The sequence below is a fragment of the Oculina patagonica genome, chromosome 4, assembly GCF_052425735.1.
Source record: "Oculina patagonica isolate OP01 chromosome 4, crgOcupat, whole genome shotgun sequence".
NCBI lineage: Eukaryota > Metazoa > Cnidaria > Anthozoa > Scleractinia > Oculinidae > Oculina > Oculina patagonica.
The window spans coordinates 12,119,174-12,141,231 of NC_135761.1; the positions used below are offsets into that span (position 1 = coordinate 12,119,174).

Here is a 22,058-nt window from a genome sequence, read left to right on the forward strand (position 1 = left end):
ATGACAATTGCATGGTTCTGATCAATCTTGACGTGGGACACGTAAAAAGCGAGAAAAAATTACACGTCAACCTCGCTGATAATTCTGGACTAGGAGTTGTTAAACCTTGAGAGAGTTTCTAGGTTATGTAGCTTATATTTACATCTCAATTGACATTTTCGAGTCGGCCAAAACACTTGATTTAGTTGCTGCATTATGTTTTAGTTGTTGCATACTTTTGTAATTAAAAATAATTATGTATCACACGCCAGACCCAGAGTTTAAGCTTTTGAGACACCTTTTCTGTTTTCTATATGCTATAATTTTTCTCAGCGGTGTCCTTCCAAAAACCTTCGCCAGCTAAAAATCTTCCACTCTAGCTTAAAAATAGATTATCCCAGTTCTATCGACCACATTTGCTGAACACAGGGGAATTTGTAGTCAGTGTACAAGTCATCACATTTAGATGTTGTGTAAACAAGTCCTTTTCTAACCAGTGAACCAACGTCCAATTCCTGTACACTTCTGTGTAAGTAAACAGTTTAGCAAACAACCACAAACTCGAAGGTTCATTTAATGTATTCACATGGGAGCCCCAGGCGCATTTTCAGCTTTTCACTTTTTGCTTTCTGGTGAGTCTTAGCACTAAAAAACTCCTGGTTGTATTTAACCTTGGGTTCATTTCGTCCTTGGGGTGTTTGCTCCTTCCGTCTTCTGTTCCTGCGTTTGTTGCTCCTTTCACTGTTGTCTGGCAAGCTAAAGACCTCCTGGTTTTGTTCAATTCTTGGGTTGAACTCGTATGTTGGTTCCAGAGGAGCTTCTCCTAGAGCCTTCATTCTTTGTCTTTTCATGTTCTCTGCGTGCCTGATGTAGGTAGCCTCTTGAGAGCTTTTATAGCCTGTGTGAAACAGTACGGAATTTTTGAACATGATTTGGTCATTCAATATTTCACTAATAAAATATCACATGAGGGTCATTTATACCCGCTTTCAGTGTTACGTGCATAGCTATCTTTCTTCATCCATCTTTCGACGTGCTGTTTGAAATTAGCCAATCAAAACTGATGTATACAGGTGTTGGTTTCATGCAAATGAGCCCACAAGTTCAGAAGGTCATGCTAGTGGCCTGTGATTGGGGGATATTGATCCGTCTTGTTTGGTTAGCATGTCGAAAGATGGATGCCGATAGAAAGCCGCTTTGCACGTAACACTGAAAGCGGGTGTAAAAAGTCTCAACAGCAGTATAGAATATACATGAGAAATATCGATAGGATTGCATGTCAAATAGTCCAGCCTCCTGTTAGTGACCATACAAGATATCAAGCCGTAGGCAGTCCCCAAGGGAAGTCAGACCACCAGGGATCAAATACCCTAAAACTCTGTCAATAAGCCCTGTTTTTTTTGTTTGTTTTTTTGGAAAAAAAGGCCTTTCGGTGGTCTTATTTTCAGATGAATAAGAGGAATTGTTTTGGATTTCCAAAATGGTCTGACTTATATTTAATGTAAGGAAAAGACAAAGCAACTGAAAAACTTGTGCACATAAGAATCCTGCATAACAGGGGCTTATCATTGGAAAAAATTTTCCATCCAAGTTCTGGGTTTAAGTTTGGGGGGGGGGGGGGTGTCGGTTTATTATTGAAATTTATAGTATCAAATTTAGCTTACAGTAATTTCAGGACCTTAATCATGCACAAATCCATCAATGAATGTACATTTATGCTACATAACTTAAAAGAACAGATGAAACTGAAGAACTTTCAAGAACACATGGCACTCATGCTTAACAAATGTTGTACTTCATGGATATACCCATGCCACTGTACAAAAATCAGTTGTAATAGCTTACCAGCCTTCATGTTTTCCAAGAATCCTGCAGTTGGTGGAAGATTTTCAAATGTTTTCATATCAGGGATACCCATCCATTTCCTTACTGTAGGCTGCCTCAAAAAAGCCACTTGTCCAATTGTAAACATGTTGGATGTTACCCAGTAAGAGAAAATGGCCTAAAACAAGGACTAGCGGTTAGAATAGTCCTGAACTACATACTGTCCTTTTGTTACAACAAACAGGAGGCACATTTTATAACTGTGTAGATACAAAAAAGAGCACTTATATACAATTCATACAAAAATACATGAACATCCAGGACCCTGGAGGGTAGCAAAGAGGTAAGGGGAGCGAGGCCATAGCCAGACCAGGCAAAAGTTGTGAGTGCCAAAAGTGCGAGCCACTAGGGGGATCTAGGGGCATACCACCCAGAAAAGTTTGAAATCTAATGGCTCTTGACCGGGATTAGTTTCCCACCTGAATGTATTTTGTTTTTAATTTTGGGTTAAAATTTAGGGGAGGCAAGTGCCTCTTCTTGCCATTTGCTAGCTACGGTACTGGTGTGGGGAGGGGGTCCTGTGTCATGTATATGTTGTGGTTTAATTTTATCTTTGGTTTAAAATTTTTCAAACCAGTTTGATTTTTATTTCCTTTTGTCTTAGATTATGATAATGAATATGAGACAATGAAAAATAAAAATCAAACTGGCTTGAAAAATTTTAAACCAAATATAAAATTAAACCACAACATATACTTTAAACAACAGATTTTGTTATAAACTCATGAATCTTGTTTCTCTTCTAGCTATTTTCACTCATCCCAGTCTAGCTATTTTGCCCTTAAAATGCATCATGCGTAAACCCTCTACTATCCTCACCCTAGTGGCATCCACTTTTGTACAGTCGTTTATTGTTACTGAAAAGCAGTTATTTTGAAAGTACATAGCATTTTATTATAAACAGTCCTAAACATCAACTTGGTACATATTGCAAAGGGAGTTTACTGCAGACTGTGCAATAGGGACACCTATTAAAATAATGAGTTCAAATCAAATAAGGCACATAATTTATTAGAAAAGACCAGAAGCTGAAAATACCCAATCCAAAGAGTGTTCACTTCATTTGACAGGCTGGTGTAATTATTGCATGTCATTGGGGGGGGGGGGGAGCGAAACAAAACTATAAGGGTAACTCTTTTTGCTACACTGTACCAAACATCTAATGTTGTAAGAAAATAGACAAGAAAAAATGGTCCAACTTACAGCAGGAAACTGTGCTGTCAGTGGAATCATTGCCACGGCCATGATTCGCATAACTGTCTTCATTGATTTCATGGTAGGATTGCTAATGCCAGCATCAGCACCAAGCTGAAAGATGAATAAAACAGCAGCAGAAATATTTTAAGGGCTTTGCCTTTCTTTCCTTTTTCCTGCACATGCAAATGGTGCAAATGTGTGATTCCAGAAAATATCCATACCCCTAACACGGAGGGATTTTCAGATAAGACCCATCACCTCTCCGGAATTTCCATTTTTGTATAGAAAAATAACCCCCCACCCCTACCCCTCTGGAATTTCCAATTCCCTCCATGGTGGGGGGATGGATATTTTCTGGAACCGCACAATTCCATAAAAATGCAAGGCCCAAATGGCAGCATTATATTGTGTAGCAATGTTTTTGATTAGTATTACATGTACCCAAAATGAATTTAGTTGATTATCCCTTGGAAGTGAGTCTCCAGTTATGTTTTTTGCTTGGCTTCATCGATGTAAAATCTTGAGATTCATAGTTTCTGCTAGCCTACAATAAAACTGGATATACTGCTTTCAACAAGCACCGACGACCAACAAAAAGTGTCAACTTTTACTTTGCTTTACTTCACTCAGAGAAGTCAGCTACATTTTTTCTCTAAACTGATTCAAGTAATTAAAGAAAACAGTCTGTTACTCTACTTAAACAAGCTACCCACTTCAGCTTTTATTGAAACCCCCGGAGTTTTTGTTTCGATTGAGAAGATATATCAAACACTTGAGACACTGTTTCATCAGCTATCCAAACACCTCGAATTTCGTCAAAAATACTCCACTGCACGTTGTATTTTCAATTCTCTTTTCGGTGTTTGGATATCCCCATGAAACACAGTCACTTGTATTATTTTGATATATATTAGATGCACTTGTTGTTACCTCTATTGATGCCAACATGGAGAAACTGCATATAATAGGTAATACAAAATATGGGTCATATAACGTCAAGTCTTGGAACCAAAGATATCCTCCTGTCTTGAATGATTCCACAGGTAAATAAGCCATTCTTCTAATAGCAAAGAAGAACGAAATAAAAAGTGGCATCTGAACAAGAGGACCAAGTATACTCTGAAACAGACCAGACCATATGGAATTAAAATACTGTAAAATTTCGAAAACAAGATCTCTAGTTAATATTTGCTAAACACAACTTTCAGGTGGGCTTACAGTGAAACCTTGAAGTACCTTAAGACTACCGACAACACATTTTTTACCTTAAATGGATGACAGTCATGATCCTGATAAAGCTGCTTCATCTTCGCAGTCGCAGTTGCCTGGGCAACTGAATCCTGAGAATTCATCAGCTCCCTCATCTTTGCCTGTATCTCTTCAATCTGTGGTTTGATATTGTTCAGTTTGGCAGTATTTGCCTGTGCCTTGACGACCAGTGGAAGACACAACAGACGAAAGCATACAGTAACAAGAGCAACCGACGCACACCATGATATATCACCGTAAACATGGACTAATTCCAGGCACTGTTGAACGATGCCTATTGGTGACCACCCTCCCAATCCTAAGCTTGACAGGCTTGGTTCGCCAAGAGCAGTTAGTGAATCTGCCATGTCTTTTAGCATTTCGCTGTTTGTGGTGACGGGATCTAATGCTGATTCTGGCATGCTCTCTTGTAGAAAAGGATTGGTTACCTTCTCGTCTTGCAAAAGTTCTGTGTTATCTATGACAGAAATCAGATATTTCATTTTTCTGATGTACTTTATATTAGTCACTGATCCATTACTGTTTCACATTGATATTACAAGAATAGATGTCAAGACATACCAGTCTTTAATTCTCTTCCCCCCTCTCAAAAGTCAAAAATAACATAATAAAATTTAATGGAAAATTAAAAGCATACACACTCATGTCTCAAGCAGTTGGATCGAGCAGTCTAGGTTCAAGCCCTGGCTGGGGTACTGCATTATGATCTTAGGCAAGACACTTAACTCTTACAGTGCCTCTCTCCACCCAGGTGTATAAATGATTGGGTACTGGTGAATTTACTGCTGGGGGTAACCCTGCACAGGACTAGCATTCTATCCAGCGGGGAGTATCAATACTCTTAGTCGCTTAATGCTAAAGAAACTGGGATAAGCTCTGGCCTGATGAGCCACTTGGCTCAATAGCAGGCTTTACCTTTCCTTTTACTTATTAACAATTAGACTACGAGCCCGAGTTTTCTATGAGCAAATAGTCAACGAGGCGCAGCTGAGTTGACTATCGCTCATAGAAAACGAAGGCGAGTAGTCTAATCGTTTTAGTAGAAACTCTAAAGGATTGCAGTCCAAAACCTACAATATTGTGCACTTTGAAGACAAAAATCAAGAAAACTTAAAGAGAGCTAGAGCTACGCGCGCGCGCAACTGTTTTCTATCGGCGAATAGAAAACAGTGGGAGAACCAATCAGATTCGCGGATTTCCAATAGAACACAGCTAAGTTTCTACTAATGTTGCATAGGCTAGGAAACAGAAGTTGCATTCTAAATACTTACAGTCGAACCACAAAGGGACATATCCCGTGGACAGACACCTCCACAACACTACATTTCTTACCTTACATAAGTGGACACCTCCTAAATGGGAGACTAAAGTTTTTACGAGTCAAATGAGTCAATGAGTCAAATCTTTAATTAGAGGTATAAATTTGAAATTAGTGCTACCCTTCCTAACAAATTAAAGCTAATATCCTACTTTGTGTAAAATCCACTTGACTCATTGACTCATGACTCATAGACTCATTTGACTCATAAAACAGGGGACCTCCCTAAATGGACACTATTTCTAGCCTGGTCCCAAGGGTGTCTGCTTACGAGAGGTTTTGCTGTATTTGTTACACAAGTTATGGTCATGCCAACTATTCAGAGAATTCTTTGGCTCTGGGGAATGATACATTGACATTAAGGAGGGGGGGGGGGGGGGAGGCCACTTGTAAACATCAAGTGGATTTTTAGTGGGGTTGTCTGGGAATATGTAGACAGTCCCCTAGAATAAGACACGCTTTGACTTTATTCAAACTGTATCAATGCCTCATGTACTAAAGCAAGTAGCCACTTCCTGCTAAACTACAGAATACAGGGCCACTTAATTGCATATCATTGAATAAGAATAGCATCTACAGTCAACTCTTGTTATAGCGGACAGGCTCGGGCACCGTTTAGTGTCTGTTATGGCGAGATGTCCTTAAAAGGGGGAGTCATTTCCAGTCAAACCTCTTTTGCCGGTGATCTGGATTTTGTCCGTAATAGCGAGTGTCTGCAATAGCAGGGTGTCTGCAAGGCGATAGTTGACTGTATTGGTTATGCCTCGTCTTATAAAGTGTTCCGATACGGTGGACCAAAGAGGCCCTGCATTCTGTACTAGTTGCTCCCCAATACCCTCATTTGTTTTTATTTGTGGAAATAGTTTTCTAGCAGCTCTGTAGTTTGAGGAATAAATGTCACATGACGTAATCCCATCATGCCTACTCACCCGCGGAGCTCCGGGCACTCACTGAAAAACATCTTGCACTTTGTGTCCAGGGAAACAGTCCATGCCTGGCACCGTTGTAATTATGTACTTGAGACGTTCTTGCCGTTCCATAGCTGGATCTCCTGGCCACGCCAGCCGTGAAATAATTTCGAGCAGTGATTTCTCCGCTATACGGATTAAAACCCTGCAAATATCACAGCGAGCCGGTAGAAAGAACGAGTACTTTAATATCAGTAAGGCTAACACTTATTCGACGTACGAAGCATTTCCATTGTACATCAAAACATTTTCTTACCTTACTGTTCATTTTCGTTGAAATTCGTAAAGTTTTCAGGCATGTCGTCGTTCTATGAATCGGCCAGTTCACACGTGCAAATAGGGCCGCCATCTTTGATGAAGAACTACTTCAAGTATGCTAAAAGGAAATGTCCCTACCTACTAATCTCGTTCCCAGATCTCTTCAGGGACAACAGGAGTTTCTATTGTATCGAAAACATCAAGATTTTATCAACTAGTATACCCAGGCTCAAAAAAATCACCAGCGATAAAGCCAAAAATAGTGTTTATCTGCTTTCATTTTGCTTGACATTTTTTTAACAAAGATCGACTATTCTTGGAAGAATTAACTGTGGTATCTATTTTTTTGAACACACTTCCCAGCTGCCTAGTTTCTGGACTCAGCGGAAAAAAAATTCTGACCTTTACTTTCCGACCCCTTTCCGCTCCCGTCAGAAAAGAAACCTTTTCCAAACCACTCCTGGCGCCAAAAATTCAAAATTAAGACATGTTTAATTTGAACTTGCCCAGCGACGCTTGATGCCAAAAGAGGATTGGGTCGGATTGTATACTGTTGCCTGGTGACGTCATCTTGAAGGAAACGCCGGGGTTTCCAAACGGTTTCATTCCTTTGTCGTTCGATTCGGTTGTTCATAGCAGAAGGCAGAAATACCGAAAAAGTGTCAATGAAGCCGTTTACAAGAAAAGTGAAACCGTCGATTGGTACATTTTCGTAAGCACTTTATGCATTGGGCGATCGAGGACGATTTAATACAGAATAAGTAGTGTCTATCCGAGCGAAGCCGAAAATCCAGAAAAATCTGAAGATGTTGTCCCCGCGTGATCGAGCGAAGGTGAGTTTTAAATTGTTTTGTTTGCTGTAAATAAAGATTCAGTGGCTCTAACTTTCATTGCTAAGTAGATTTATGGTTGTTTTGTTTGCGTTTTTAAAAGTGATTCCCTACATTGCAGAGTCAGACTTCGCCAACATTCAAGACCCCGATGTCATTCAAGCCTGACACAGCTCACAAGCCTTCGCCATCACGGAAGGATTTGTGGAAACAGGAATTAGGATTCGATGGTGAGCTTAAACGATCTAGCTGCCCACTTAAATTATATCTACGATGCTGAGATAAATCTTTGAAAGAAGTTAATAACAGTCAGTCGCCACACGCAAGTCGAAGTACTTTGGTTGTTTTGAAATTGACATGGATCGCGCGTGACGCGTTTTAGCTTATCTCAGTCAAATTTATTGCTTTTCTTGTTTATACATTTATAGATGACTCTGGTCCCGAAGAAGGACCGTCCTCGAGTGGAGATGAAGAGTTAGAACCCGAAGCCGATCAGCTATCTAGTAGAGGTGAATTGTAATTTAATCATACACAATAAAAGTAAACCATATGCATGGCGTCTTTAGAATAGTTGTTTAATTAATCAGTATTCTCTTACTGAAATTCCAGCATGCATGATTTCTAGGCACCTGTTGCGTTTATGTTATCGAGTGATTGATGATCTGTCGATAGCAAGCTTCAATTAGTCTGCTGGAAGAGTATTTCAATGTCAATATCTTTGGTCCTGTCATTTTAAGATCTGTTGTTCCGCTATGAACAATATTATTAATTAATTTGTATTTCTTCTCTGTGGGAGCATATAACATGTAAAGCTTGGATTTAAATACTTGTTCAGCAAACTATTAATGATTCTCAATTTATTATAAATAAAGATATCATTTTGTTGATTTTATTTTTTAAAATTAAACCCTGTTTATATAAAGTTATGGCAGAAAACTAATGACTAAAAAAATGTCTCTTGAGGCATTTAATTGTTGTGAATACCTAATGAAGGGTACACAAAACAATGTAAAATGATGAGGGTTTTGCAAAATGGATTGATCAACATTTGTCCATTAAAGCAGACAATTGAATGGAATGCGTCTTATCATTTTGTAATCCCTTCCTTGATCCCTTGCACTTTATACACACACACACTTATTTAGAGCACGAGAAACAAACCATATTGACAAAATGAAACAACTGTCTGCTGGAAATGTCTAGTAGGACCTAAGTACTAAACAAATTATTATATTGACATAGTATTATTTTTTTAGTCTTGTAGTGGCCCTGCCAGGGGGGTCAGTATGTCGGTTGTATAAATTACAAAATGTCCCACATCACTGTTTAATCGCACTTCATGTCGCTGACGGTAATTGCATTGTAGGAAATTTGCTTGTCTTTGTCAGAATTTAAGTTTTTCCAAAAGAGTTGTTGTTTGTCGCAAATTTATTTTATGTGCTGTCTATTTTTTGGGTCATGTCGCTTGTCGGAATTTACCACGGCAGGGCCTCCTTGTATGAGGTTGTTAAAGTGGGGCTCTAGATCATGTTTCATGAAAAATTGAATGGCCAAATCACGTCACATGCAGAATAAAATGGCCATTGTACGAAACCAAGATAAAGGGTGTTAACCTACCTATTGGAGTAAAGTGGCCTGGGGCCCAAAATGTCAATCACCACATGTAGTCTTGTTCTCAAACACTTACCGGTATTTACTGGATAGTTTTTTGGGAAGGAAGAAAGAATCACAATTTACAGCCACATTTCACAAGGGTATAATAAAAAAACTATACATAACCTAAAATTCTAGGTTTTTGGCTGTTGTCTTTTTTTAATTTTTGTGTCAGCTAAAACAATAATTAGACCACATACCGGTACTTACTCTTGCTTTCTATGAGTGACAGTCTGACGCAGCTGTTCCTCTTTGACTATGCACTCATGGAAACTTGGGTTTGTATTATTATTATTTGTAAAATATACAATGTACTATGAGTTGCAAGGTTAAAACAAGCAAATAACTTTACACTTGTTGGTGTATAATTTTAGGTACTTCAGTAGAGTTTCAAGCTCTTCTTGCTGAGATAAAGCAGAAGGACAAGCAACGTGAGGAACTCCTCATGAATTTAAAGGTTTGTTTTTGAGACTGGCATATTTACAGATAGCACCTGAGCCACCAAGTCTTCTTTTAGGAGCTCAAGGGAATGCGTAATTGCGGTTTTCAGTGATGTGAACTCTGAAATTCAATCCTCGACCAATGGTTTACCCTTTTTGCTGCCATCTATCATCCTAGTAAACCTCTCGGGAAACAGAAGTGCACTTCAACCAGGATAAAAGGTCACGCCTGTCAGTTGTGATTGGAGGATTCCGATCTATTTTATTTCTTTCTGTTTTTCATGGTTCATCGGCTGTCGCCAAAATTATCATTGACAGCAGCGAAAAACACAGTCGTTAGTTGGATTTTGAATTTCAGAGTTCGCATATCACTGAAAACCGCAATAAATCAAGACATGACCACCTGCATCGCCTGATCATAAGTACATTTATGCACATGTAGAGTGATAGTTTACGACCTTATGTGCATACTGCCATGATAAGACTGGATGATAGGGTGATGGTGTGCATCGTAAGTTACATATGCAAATTGGGCTGCCAAATTCTTGTCCCCTATTTTTACTCTTTTCTTTCTGTTATGCCAGCTGTCACATCACTTTTTAGGGACAGGCCACTTATCTATCTACACATATAAATTTTTGAGGTCAGTAATAATAACTTGCAAGCCCCACAAAACCTCAATGTAAGAGCTGAAAGCTAAATTGAGAAGGAGACTCAGATATTGCCACTCCCTATGCTCTCTTCTCCCACTCACTATATTCTTCACTCTAGACTTCCGGTCTCATAAAATATTTTTGACATTTTTTTTTGTTTTCCATTTCAGAAATCCTGCTTCCCACACTTTCCTCTCCTGACACATGGAGCTCTCCTTCTCTCAATTCTTATGGGTTCCCCCTTCACCGCGGTCAAACGTCTCAGGCAGGTTTTCTTTCCATTTCACCGTTTTTTGTTCAAATTGAAGTGTTATTATGAGCAAGGATAGATAAAAATAGTTGCCAAGTGAAAGCATAATCCCATTCCCTCAGGTAAACCAGTGTTTTTACTTTTTTAATGTTTCGCATCCGAACCCGTGCTTTGACAAATGGCGCCGACAAGTCCGCATATTGCTATTTTCAAACACGTAGAACTTTTTAGTAAAGCTCCAAAAAACTTAGTAAACCCTTAGGATACCGGATATGTATCGAACTTTGAACTGTGACAATTAAAACCTTATCTTTGCAGTACTTTTCTTATTTTTTGCATATTTCTGTCGTTTGACTGCGGTGGAGGTTCCCCAACTTCCCCTTCTAGCAAGTAGTGGATCTAGGGTGGGACCCAGGCCCCTGAAGGGCCAAAAATTCCTTCCATCTTTTGGCCAAGAAGAGGTCCAGCTTCATCAAGAAGGAAACATCTTCATTTTGCCCCCTCTCCCTTAGCCCCACCCCTCTTTTGAACTCTCCTCGTTGGATCTGGGTAACTTGTCAAGCATAACAAAATGAAGTGTTGGTAAATTTAGCATGTTCTCCTGTGCTAATATTGAGGACATTATTGAAGAAGTGGAATTTCTTTTAAAGGAGTTTTATTTTACGTTTTATTCTCTTTTTGATTTTTTCCAATTTCGTGATACTGATATCTTTGTTCTGGTCCTCTTCTTAGGCAATGACAGACAAAACAGCCAACTACAAATCCAGGCTTCAAAAGGCAGAAAGCAACAAAAAATCTCAGATAAAGATTTTAAAGAAGACGCACGAATCACAATTAGCCATGAAAGCAGAGCTTATTCACAACTTGGAGGAACTCATTGAGGAACAAGAAAACAAAATTGCCGAACTTGATTGTCACATTAAAGGCTCAAGCCCTTCACAATCATTAAACGCTGCAAACACAAAGTTATCAAGTATCAGAAAACTAGTCGACTCAATAAACGATCTTCACACCGAAAAAAGCAGAATACACGAAACATGGCTGTCCACACAGTCGGAGCTTGAGACAGTTAAACACGAACACAAGGAAACAGTCAATAATTTGTCAGACAGTATTTCAGAGCTGGAATCAAAACTCCGCAAGTCGCAGGCCGAGATAATCAAGTTACAGAATGCGGGAACGGGCAGTGTGAGTGTTTTTGTTAACTTCGTTAATCCTGTAGTTATCGCCCTGCAAATGCGGGTGGGTGCAATTTTGTCACAGTTGCATGAAACGATGAAACCGTTCCAAATATTATCCTGGCTATTAGTTTACACAATGAACTTTTTCTCGTGAAGGTGTATTAATTCAAGGCGAACATCAGGGGAAGGGAACTCAGTGGACTTGTCGGAGGAGACACATGCAAAGGGTGTCACCTTTGCAACTCTTGAGCCGAAACCACCCTATAAGTATTAAATATAGGTTCGATATTCCGTATTTTAAAGTAGTATCTTAATTGTAGGAATTAGATGTAAAAACAAAGAGTGTTGGAAAATGTAGCATAATTTAATGTAAATAGACCAGAATCGTTTTTGTACTTATATTATATTTTAGTTTAAACAGTGTCCCCGATTAGTAAGCTTAAGGCTAGCTAGAAGACTAGACACTTAAATAAAGTTCTTATTATTATTATATTATTATTATATTCTCTCTGTATTCTCGCACCTTGGTAAAATAATACGTTTTAGGGCAAACTGCAGTCTTCTACTCGACGATTCCTTTTTTTTTTGAAAAGTTTGATGTATTGTTCCAAAAATTAAAAAAGGAAACGCTTACAACATACACGAAGTTACTCACGTGAGTATAAACGACAGAGCAAGCTTAACATTGTTGTCATTCAGAGTAGAATTCGAAGTACGTTAAATATATTTTTTTTACTATTTTACGGAACCTAGTGAAGCTGCAGCGCAACTGTTGTTTATGCGTGGCCGGTTTTGACAAGAACGGCATCGTGCAGCGTTTTCTGTGCTATTCAGGTTGACCCTGTCTCGCCGTAAAACTGTCATGCCTTACAGAGACTTTCGCGCGCTTGATTTTCGAGAGTGCAAACAGTTTTTGGGAAAGTCAGGGTACAACCACGCCCAATTTTGTTTTGATGATTTCACCCAGGCGTAAAAATTACGATCAACTGCATTTAATTGTACCACTCGTAAAATGAAATATTTTCTCATCAATTGCAGAGCAAGCCAAAAGAACACGACAACAAGCAACTCATTTCCCTACAAGAGGAAAACGCCAATTTAAAAAAGAAAGCACAGACTCAAGAACACGATCTGCAAAGTGCTCACAAGCTACACCATAGTACAAAAAATAAACTTGAGGGAGAACTTCTGGATCTCAAGAAGAAACTTAGGGATACTGAGGCAAAGTATAGCAATCTGGCAGCAACGCCACCCAAGGTTAGTTTTAAGAAGATAAGTAAATCAAGAACTTTGTGTAATTATAGAGCTGCGTTGACTTGGTTACGACTTGTCTTGAACCTGAAACAGGCTTTGTCGCAGATTTCAACGGATTCTCGAACAGCCAAAATATATAATTTGTGTCTTAGGAAACCTAAAAATGATAGTCCATTTTTATTAACAATTGATATATTAGAGCGCTGAAACTGTTAAAAATCGTCTTTGGCTGCAGATGGCTAGGATGGAAATGGATTGCAACTTGAAAAAAAGGCAAAACTACTGGTAGTACTGACATTGTAATTTAATCTTTTTATCATTTTTTCATTGTTACAGACGAGAACCGTTACAGTTGTTTCGGAGGAAACAAAGAAGCAACTTGATCAAATGATCGCGCAGAACAAAGAACTGGAAGACATTCTTGCCAAGTCAAGATCGGACTACAACGCCAAGGTACTCCATAATCCTTCTTATTTAGAAAAGGATTCCTCCTTCATTCGCTAAGGCATTATGTTTTCTGTTTTGTTAGGTGTCTGCATTACAGGCTGATGTCAAGTCTTTAAAAAACAACATAGCTGAGAGCACGAGAAACGAGCAGAAAGCTTTGGCTGATTGCCGGACGCTACAGGAAGCTCTGAAGGAAATGGGTTCTCTCGAGTCTGTGCTGAAACAAAAAGACGGCAAAATAAAATCGCTAGAAAATGAGGTACGAGTTTGTTTACGCTTTAGGATCAATTGTTATCGCGTCAGCGTGTCTGTTCGTCATTTCTCCCCTTAAAGAACGGAGATGAAATCATGTAGAACATGCAAGACAATTCTGCATGAAAAAAAATGCTTCCACGACGGCTCATACTAAGTGATTTTGACACCAGTAACTGAAAGTTCGTTGCGTTTCCAGGTAGTTTCTATTCTTTGGGTCTTCCATGTTTTCCCTGCTTGCTTGCCTCTTTCTTTCTCTCTACTTACCTGCCTGAACATTTTTTCTTTCTTCCACGTTTTTGTTCTGTTGTTTTTGTTCGTTTGTTTTTTTTTTTTTTTTTTTTTTTTTTGGGGGGGGGGACTCAGTTGGTAGAGCGCCGGCCTACCGTGCAGGAGGTCTCGGGTTCGAGTCTCAGACCGGACCAACACTCAGGGTCTTAAAATAACTGAGGAGAATATGCTGCCTTTACAATGACATCTGCAAATGGTTAGATGTTCTAGTCTTCCGGTATAAGGATGATAAACCGTAGGCCCCGTCTCCTGCGTCTTCAGTGTCACGGTCAGCAGGGGACATAAAAGAACCCACACACTTATCGTAAAGAGTAGGGCATGGAGTTCCCGGTGTTGTGGTCTGGTCTTTGCCTACTGTGCTGTGTACTGTGAAACGTTCGGAGATATTAGCTGTATAAGCTACTCTGCAAATCCGAGGGTAAACAAAAGTGATGTGTGTATGTGTGTGTATAAATAAGTAAAGGAACTAGCCAAGTTCCAATAAAGTAGAGATGATTTTACAAGTTCAGATGGCTCTTTTTCTTGGGTTGGTTTAATTGTAATCAAAATGGATTCTTTGTTTGTTTTCTCAAATAGATCAGCAAATACAAATCGGACATCGATCAGCTAGGACACGAGTTTGAACAACAGATGAAAGATTTTGAAGAGGAAAAAAGAAAACTCATCACGGAAGAGCGAGCCAAGTCCGGAAGAGAAACAAGCTTGCTGCGCTCCAAAGTGAAAAACGTCACACGACAACTGGGAGTTATGAACAACATGCTGAAAGAATTTAAAAGAGAGCAGCAAGAACTCAGAATAAGTTGCTTGAAACTTGGAACTGGAATCAAACCAGCTATTCGCGGTGCAATGAAACAAGTAAATGTATTTTCTGTTTGGGAGACGCGGTGGCCTAATAATTAGCGCGTCGGACTCTGGATTGAACGGTCCGGGTTCGAGCCCTGGCCGGGGTCGCTGTGTTGTGTTCTTCGGCAAGACACTATACGCTCAAAGTGCCTCTTTCCACCCAGGTGTATAAATGGGTACTGGCGAATTTAATCCTGGGGGTAACCCTGCGATGGACTAGCATCCCATCCAGGGGGAAGTAGAAATACGCCTTGTCGCTTTATGCCACGGAAATCGGGATAAGCTCCGGCCTGATGGGTCACTAGGCTCGAACGCAGATAACAGTGCAGCATTTTATGTCTTCCTCTGAACTACGTGTAGTATTTGATCATTTCTTGTCCGTTTCTCAAGTTTACATTGTTAAATTGTAGCTAGTTAAGGAACGCTTGTACATTGCTGCAAGCTCCAGCTTCGTTGACCAATAGTTCGTGGAGTATTCTTTTCATTCATGGGTTTAATTTCTTTTCATTTCACTCGCAGATAACACAACGGATCGAAGGGATTGACGACAAAAACAAAGAGCTTGTAACAAAATACAAGAAGGAAATGGCATTGAGGAAAAAACTCCACAATGAGTTGGTGGACTTGAAGGGTAACATTCGTGTGTACTGCCGAGTCAGACCTGTCATTAAAGAAGATGGAGGAGGCAAAATGGCTGAAAATGTCGTCTCCTTTGACGAAGATGATGATGCTATCCTGAACGTCTTTTCAAAGGGAACGACAAAACCATTCGAGATGGACAAAGTGTTTAGACCACAGTCCACTCAAGAACAGGTAAGAAAAGGTCAATGGACCTTTCTCAGCCATTTGTCTTTGTGTTCATGCTAATCTGCTGCCAAGCCTCGTTAGCATGTGCAAAGAACAAAAAGAATTTGAATCTGAAGCGAGGCTTGACACAAAAGAATAACAAATGCCTGAGAAAGGTCTGTTGGTTCAACAAATACCGTTTGCAAATCGACCAGATTTTTCCATGGGTTACATTCTAATAGACCATTGAAATGACATCATGAATTCTTAAGTGGAACCATGAGCCGAAATTTATGGTCGATACGAGTTTATATAATAACCTGAATTCTACGCGCGTTTTGATTGGTTCTTACTTATGATCTATCAGAGTACAGACACATGGTTGACGTCACGCGGTGGTGTGACTCGCGCGCGTGATCAGAGTTCATAGTCCAAATCAGAGTTGTCGGCAAAGTTTTTCAAACTTGCGGGGCCACAACAAAGCAAAAACAGAATCAGCTTAATTACAAATCTTTAGTGAGAAACAATACGCTAAGCATCATTCACCTTTCGAAGCATTTAACTGGGCGAAACAAGCTTGAAGAAGACAGTGAATTATTCGAGAAATTATCCGAAATCTGTATGAAAGTTTGACCGGTGTTGTACAGTTGGACGACGCCACGGGAAGCAAACAAAATTGCGGTTGAACGCTTCGGTTAATGACCGTTAATGCTTACAGATTTGAACATTTTTCCAAATCGGAATAAAGGTTAGTTTTTTCATTGACTTTCAATTGACCATTTTTCTGTTTATTCAATCGGATTAACAATGCTTCGTGTTAACGAAAACTTAATAGTGAAATCAAAACAACTTAGCTCATCGGCACGGCAGCATTGCTCACACAGAAGTGCGCTGAAGTCTTGTGTTATTATATAAAACAAATAGATTTCATTTTGCCGTGGGTCTGTTCAGTAATAGATCACAGAAGACGTCAAAATGTGGTATGAACATCAGTGACCCACTCGGCTAGCGCCTCGTGGGCCACTTCTCTGTTCATATTACGTAACCTGTGATGCAACGTCTGGCAAATTTTGAAAAACTGTAAGAATTGTCGCGACTTTTCCAAAAAAACAGAATCCGACGAGTTATGAAACGTCAACCTTAAGTGCAGCATTTAGGACGGAATTTCCCAGACATTCCTGGGCTTCAAGTGAAAAAAATACGATCTTACGAGCTATCACAAGCGCGGGCGATTTCGTACTGACTTTCCATCTTATTCGCTGGAAAATCATCCGCGTTATTGTATAAAATAATTAGACAGTTCTTGGAGATAATTACCTTCAAATCTGAAGAAACTTCAAAATAGTTTTCTGATAAGGAACAAAAACACATATAAGTGTTAAAAGTGAACTAAGGGACAAAAAATCAAAAACGATTAGGATGGGGGAAGATTGGCACTGATTATGAACGACGAACTGAAAAGTTTAGGCTACATTTTTGAAAATGTTACATCCGTGGCGAAAAGCTTGAAGTGAAATAAGGTTTTATTATTATGGTTATGAATTTACGTGATTCTCTATGTATTTTTTTACAGGTTTTTGAGGAAGTTAAATCCCTGATTGTGTCTTGTATTGATGGTTATAATGTGTGTATCTTTGCGTATGGTCAAACTGGGAGCGGCAAAACCTTCACCATGGAGGTAAACCTTGAGTGTTGTATCTTACTGTCTATAACAAGTGATCGTTTATTTAGTTCATACCATCTAAGCAGTCAGCTGAAGTTCGTGCATTTTCGTCCTTACAAATGACACTGTTAAACCAAAAAATGTCTTTTCTATCACATGATTGTGTTGGAATATATTAAACTAATTTTTAAAAGTCCAGGTTCGTTTGTACAAATTGCAGAGCATTTTGCAGTCTGTAGAAAATTAAGCCACTCTTGTGTAGCCAATCAGATTACCTTGTAGTCGGCCACTGGGCTATTGCTAATGCAAAATAGTTGGACCAGTCCATTTCCCCCATTGGGAAAAAGGCTATGAGTCAAGTAGGTCAAATCGTTGGTTCCCAAGTCGTCGGATTGTCTAAACGATCATGAACAGACCGAAGAAGAATGTCGAAGCGAAATTGGTCAAGCTCAAGGCAGATTTTGATGTTACAGAAACGAAAATGTAAAATGTGTTTGATGCGTTTGTTATCGTGCTTCTTCCAAGAACACCCTTATTTATGGCAAATGAATATTACACCGAGATTACGTGACATCATACTTATGTTTATTTCCAGGGACCGTCATCCAACCCAGGCATAAACCAGCGTGCTCTGAAACTCCTGTTTGAGGAGACACGTGACAGGGGGGTTGATTGGCATTTCAGTATCAACGTGTCTGTCATCGAAATCTACAATGAAATGATCCGTGATCTACTGGGTGATGATCCTTCAGCCAAGCTTGAAGTCAAACAAGGAAAAGAAGGTCTTTACGTTCCTGGATTGACTGAAATACAGGTCAATAACGTGGAGGAACTAAATGAGGTATGGATCATTCTGGCATGACTTTTCAAGTTTTTGCGCGACCATTTTCCCGCTCTTTTCGAGTCCAAGGGGACAGAGGGACTGACTGACTGACTGACTGACTGACTGACTGACTGACTGACTGACTGACTGACTGACTGACTGACTGACTGACTGACTGACGGACGTATGAACAACCAAAGGGATGGACTGACAGCTGGCTGGTTAGCTGATTGATGGAATGATATATTATTTGATTGATTGACTGAATGATTGATTGATTGATTGACAGCTGTTTGCCATGGGAAAGACCAACAGGGCAACTGCTATCACTGATATGAATGAACATTCGTCTCGTTCCCATGCCCTTCTCTGTGTGAATGTCACCGGTCAAAATAAAACCACTGGGCACAGAACCATTGGTAAGGCTAGTTAACTAATTATTACATGGTTTTTTTTTCTGTTATTCACATCGTTTATACAGTGGAATCCCGATTTTTCGAACCTCCAAGGGAAACGCAAATTCGTTTGAGAAATCGGGGGTAAAAAGGCAGCGTTCGACTGAGGGAAGGGAAACCAATTTAGGATTGAGTTTCCGGAAGTTACGAGAAATGGGATTTCGCTGTAGTTGCATTCTCGTTCCCAGAGCCCACGTCTCCCTAGTATAGGGGGACACGGGCTCTGGGAACGGACTTTCATGTCATTTTGTCGATCACATGGCCACATGTTCGTGGTTGTCTTGCCCTTTACCAGAAATCAACAAACGCTTTCTGTTTGAGTGATAATTCATGTTTTGTTTGTTTGTGTTTTTGTTTGTTTGTTTGATTGTTTGTTTGTTTGTTTTGTGCCTCAGTGATGAACCTCCAAAGTGTTCTCTGGTCACTCCCTGCTTTAATTTTTCTCTTCAACAAAAATAAAATCAGTTCATTAAAACCTGATTGTTTCCGTTCGATTTATTTCCAGGTAAACTCAACCTTGTTGACCTGGCGGGGAGCGAGAGAGTCTCAAAGAGTGGGTCAGAGGGCGCCAGGATGAAAGAGGCGCAAAATATCAACAAATCTCTGTCCTCTTTGGGTGACGTGATTCACTCGCTGAAAAACAAAACTTCTCACGTCCCGTACAGGAACTCCAAACTAACGTATTTGCTTCAGGAGTCTTTGGGTAAGTGCGCGCGCGTTTAAACTCTGATCACTGTCTACAATAAAATGGCGTTGGTATATGAGCAATCGAAGGAAACATATTTTAAGTCCTATATTCTAATGTCATTCATCTTTATTCACAGGAGGGGATTCCAAGACTCTAATGGTAGTACAAGTTGCACCAGTTGAGAAGAACGTCGCCGAGACAGTGTGTAGCTTGAACTTTGCTCAGCGTGTGAGAACAGTCGAGCTCGGACAGGCCACCAAACGGACAATAAAAAGTTAAGGTATGGAATAAGAGAAGTTTCCAGTTACTTTTGGGATGGTTTTTGAATGGTCGGCGTGAATTCTAGTTTCAATAAGACCAATTGAACTGTCTGTTATGTCCGTGCTGATTGAAGTTGCCCGTAATAAGAGGTTGAACTGTAGCACTTAGGTATATTTATCAATTAGACTACGAGCTCGAGTCTTTGAGCAAATAGTCAACGAGGCGCTGCGAGTTGACTATCGTTCGAGGAACTAGTATAATTGTTTTAGTATAAACTCGTAAGGACTGCAGTCTAAAACCGCACTTTGATGTACTTTTTGGCAAAAAATCAAGAAAAATTGAGCAACGCACGCGTTGCGCGAGTAGTTTAATTGTTTTAGTAAAAAAGTCTAAAGGATTGCAGTCCAAAACTTACAATTTGATGTACTTTTAAGCCAAAAATCAAGAATAATTGTCCCGTTAAAGAGCCATAAACGCGCGCGCGATCGTGTTCTATCAGCGGAGATTGAAAGCAGTGGAAGGACCAATCAGATTCGCGGATTTCTGATAAACACGGCTGGGTTTAGCCTCCTTCGCAGACTTTTCTTTCGTGACGAGCCCAAAGAACGTCTGCGAATGAGGCTAGGCTGAGTTTCTACTTAACAATATTTCATGTATCAGCTTTAGAATTTTACCTTCTTAAATAAAGTTGTTTGTTCTTTTGTTAGAATCAACAGGGACTAGGAAACTCGACAGACAACTCAGAGAGGAAAGTCTCGCCTTCTTCACAACCCGGCAAGAGGCAGTCTGGAAAGAAACTTAATCATTTAACAAATTTGAATGAAACAGAGCTACGTCATGGATTGGACATCTCGAAAAAAGTGGCGCATTTTTTAAAAGCTTTTAGATCTTTTAAGTTTTTCGTTATCTGCTTCAATATTGAAGGTGCCCTTCGATAAAAAGATAACAACCCGGCAAGAGGTAGTCTGGAAAGAAACTTAATCATTTAACAAATTTGAATGAAACAGAGCTACGTTATGGATTGGACATCTCGAAAAAAGTGGCGCATTTTTTAAAAGCTTTTAGATCTTTTAAGTTTTTCGTTATCTGCTTCAATGGAAGGTGCCCTTCGATAAAACGATACTTCTGTGCAGTGCAAAAAGGGGCCATTGATTGCGACGTATAGCTCTTTTAATTAAACATCTAGTGTAAGATGCTGCCCCACTTAAGGTACTACCTGAATATCTTGTTACTAAAGAAAATGCACTAGTTCTTGCCATTTTTCTAGTTCTTTGAACGATATCATGTTTATACTTTGTATGAAAATACTACTGCATAGTTAGGACATTCCGAATTCCCGTTTTGTACAAAACGATTGTCAGCCTCTATCCTTACAGACTTTAGTGTTGGAAAACTTTTTCTAAAGAACTGCATAAAGAATGATACAACATATCATTTGCTATTATATTTACGGTTGTAAAATTTTGCGATTTGAGCAATGCCGTATTTTTATAGCAGGCAGCTTAGTTAAGCGACTTTTTTAAGAGAGAGAAGCAATATTTTCAATAAACTGAAATGATAAGTAAATTTAACCAATAGAAATTACTTCAGCTGCTACTAATTTTGGCGAATCGCCAAAAGCGTGCTTAAATTACTTATTACTAAAATAATTGCCTTAGTTTTACCATAAACAAATTGACGGTAGATATTTTCATTATAAGCTACCAAAGGGTGTTTTTTACGAATTTTCATTACATTTTTATACCACTGCAAATGACCGCAATAAACAATGAGAAAAGTTTGTATTTCTATTTAATGTTAGTATAAGGGTGAAAATACTAACTAATTTTTAGACTTTGAATTATCTTCAATCTTGTACAGATATTAAGGTAATAATAATTGTTTATAACAAAATTTAAATTGCATGCTTGTACAGTAACAACATTCATAATTCCTTGAATTTGTTGACAATACGTCACCTATTTATACAGTCAAGTATTTTTTCATTGGAAATAAAGTTGCATTTTATGACTCGCATATTGCCGTTACAGTGTCCAACTGAAAAACTATTTAAGGAGGAAACAGAAGGGGTTTAGTTGGCTTTCAAAAGTTATTTTGGTGTTTTACATCATGCCCTGCACAAGGAAAACAATCAATAAAAAAAAAGAACTCGAGAAACAGAGTCCCCAACAGGAATCGAGCCCGACAGCCTCCCAAACACCGGGCGGGCACTCTATACACTGAGCTACGGTCCACCGCGGTCAAACGACAGAAATATGCAGAAAATAAGAAAAGTACTGCAAAGATAAGGTTTTAATTTTCAAAGTTCGATACATAACCGGTATCCTAAGGGTTTACTAAGTTTTTTGGAGCTTTACTAAAAAAGGTCTACGTGTTTGAAAATAGCGATATGCGGACTTGTCGGCGCCATTTGTC

The 22,058-nt window shown here is 39.3% G+C and overlaps 2 protein-coding genes across 2 annotated transcripts; one reads left to right on the forward strand and one right to left on the reverse strand.

Moving 5' to 3' along the window:
- Nucleotides 1-537: 537 nt before the first annotated feature.
- Nucleotides 538-6,972, reverse strand: LOC144651489 (mitochondrial inner membrane protein OXA1L-like). The gene is made up of 7 exons (XM_078511436.1): nt 6,872-6,972; nt 6,577-6,760; nt 4,326-4,786; nt 3,991-4,179; nt 3,067-3,171; nt 1,825-1,981; nt 538-877 (listed from the first exon to the last, which is right to left on the reverse strand). Exons 1-7 carry the CDS (start codon nt 6,962-6,964, stop codon nt 549-551), a joined length of 1,518 nt encoding a protein of 505 aa, XP_078367562.1. The 5' UTR covers nt 6,965-6,972; the 3' UTR covers nt 538-548.
- Nucleotides 6,973-7,453: 481 nt separating this feature from the next.
- LOC144651432 (uncharacterized) lies at nt 7,454-21,659 on the forward strand. Its single transcript, XM_078511367.1, has 16 exons — nt 7,454-7,706; nt 7,825-7,933; nt 8,132-8,212; nt 9,731-9,813; nt 11,432-11,887; nt 12,919-13,137; nt 13,471-13,587; nt 13,664-13,840; nt 14,701-14,979; nt 15,487-15,780; nt 17,327-17,431; nt 18,012-18,257; nt 18,529-18,658; nt 19,200-19,397; nt 19,519-19,662; nt 20,351-21,659. Exons 1-15 carry the CDS (start codon nt 7,680-7,682, stop codon nt 19,659-19,661), a joined length of 2,664 nt encoding a protein of 887 aa, XP_078367493.1. The 5' UTR covers nt 7,454-7,679; the 3' UTR covers nt 19,662; nt 20,351-21,659.
- Nucleotides 21,660-22,058: the final 399 nt, after the last annotated feature.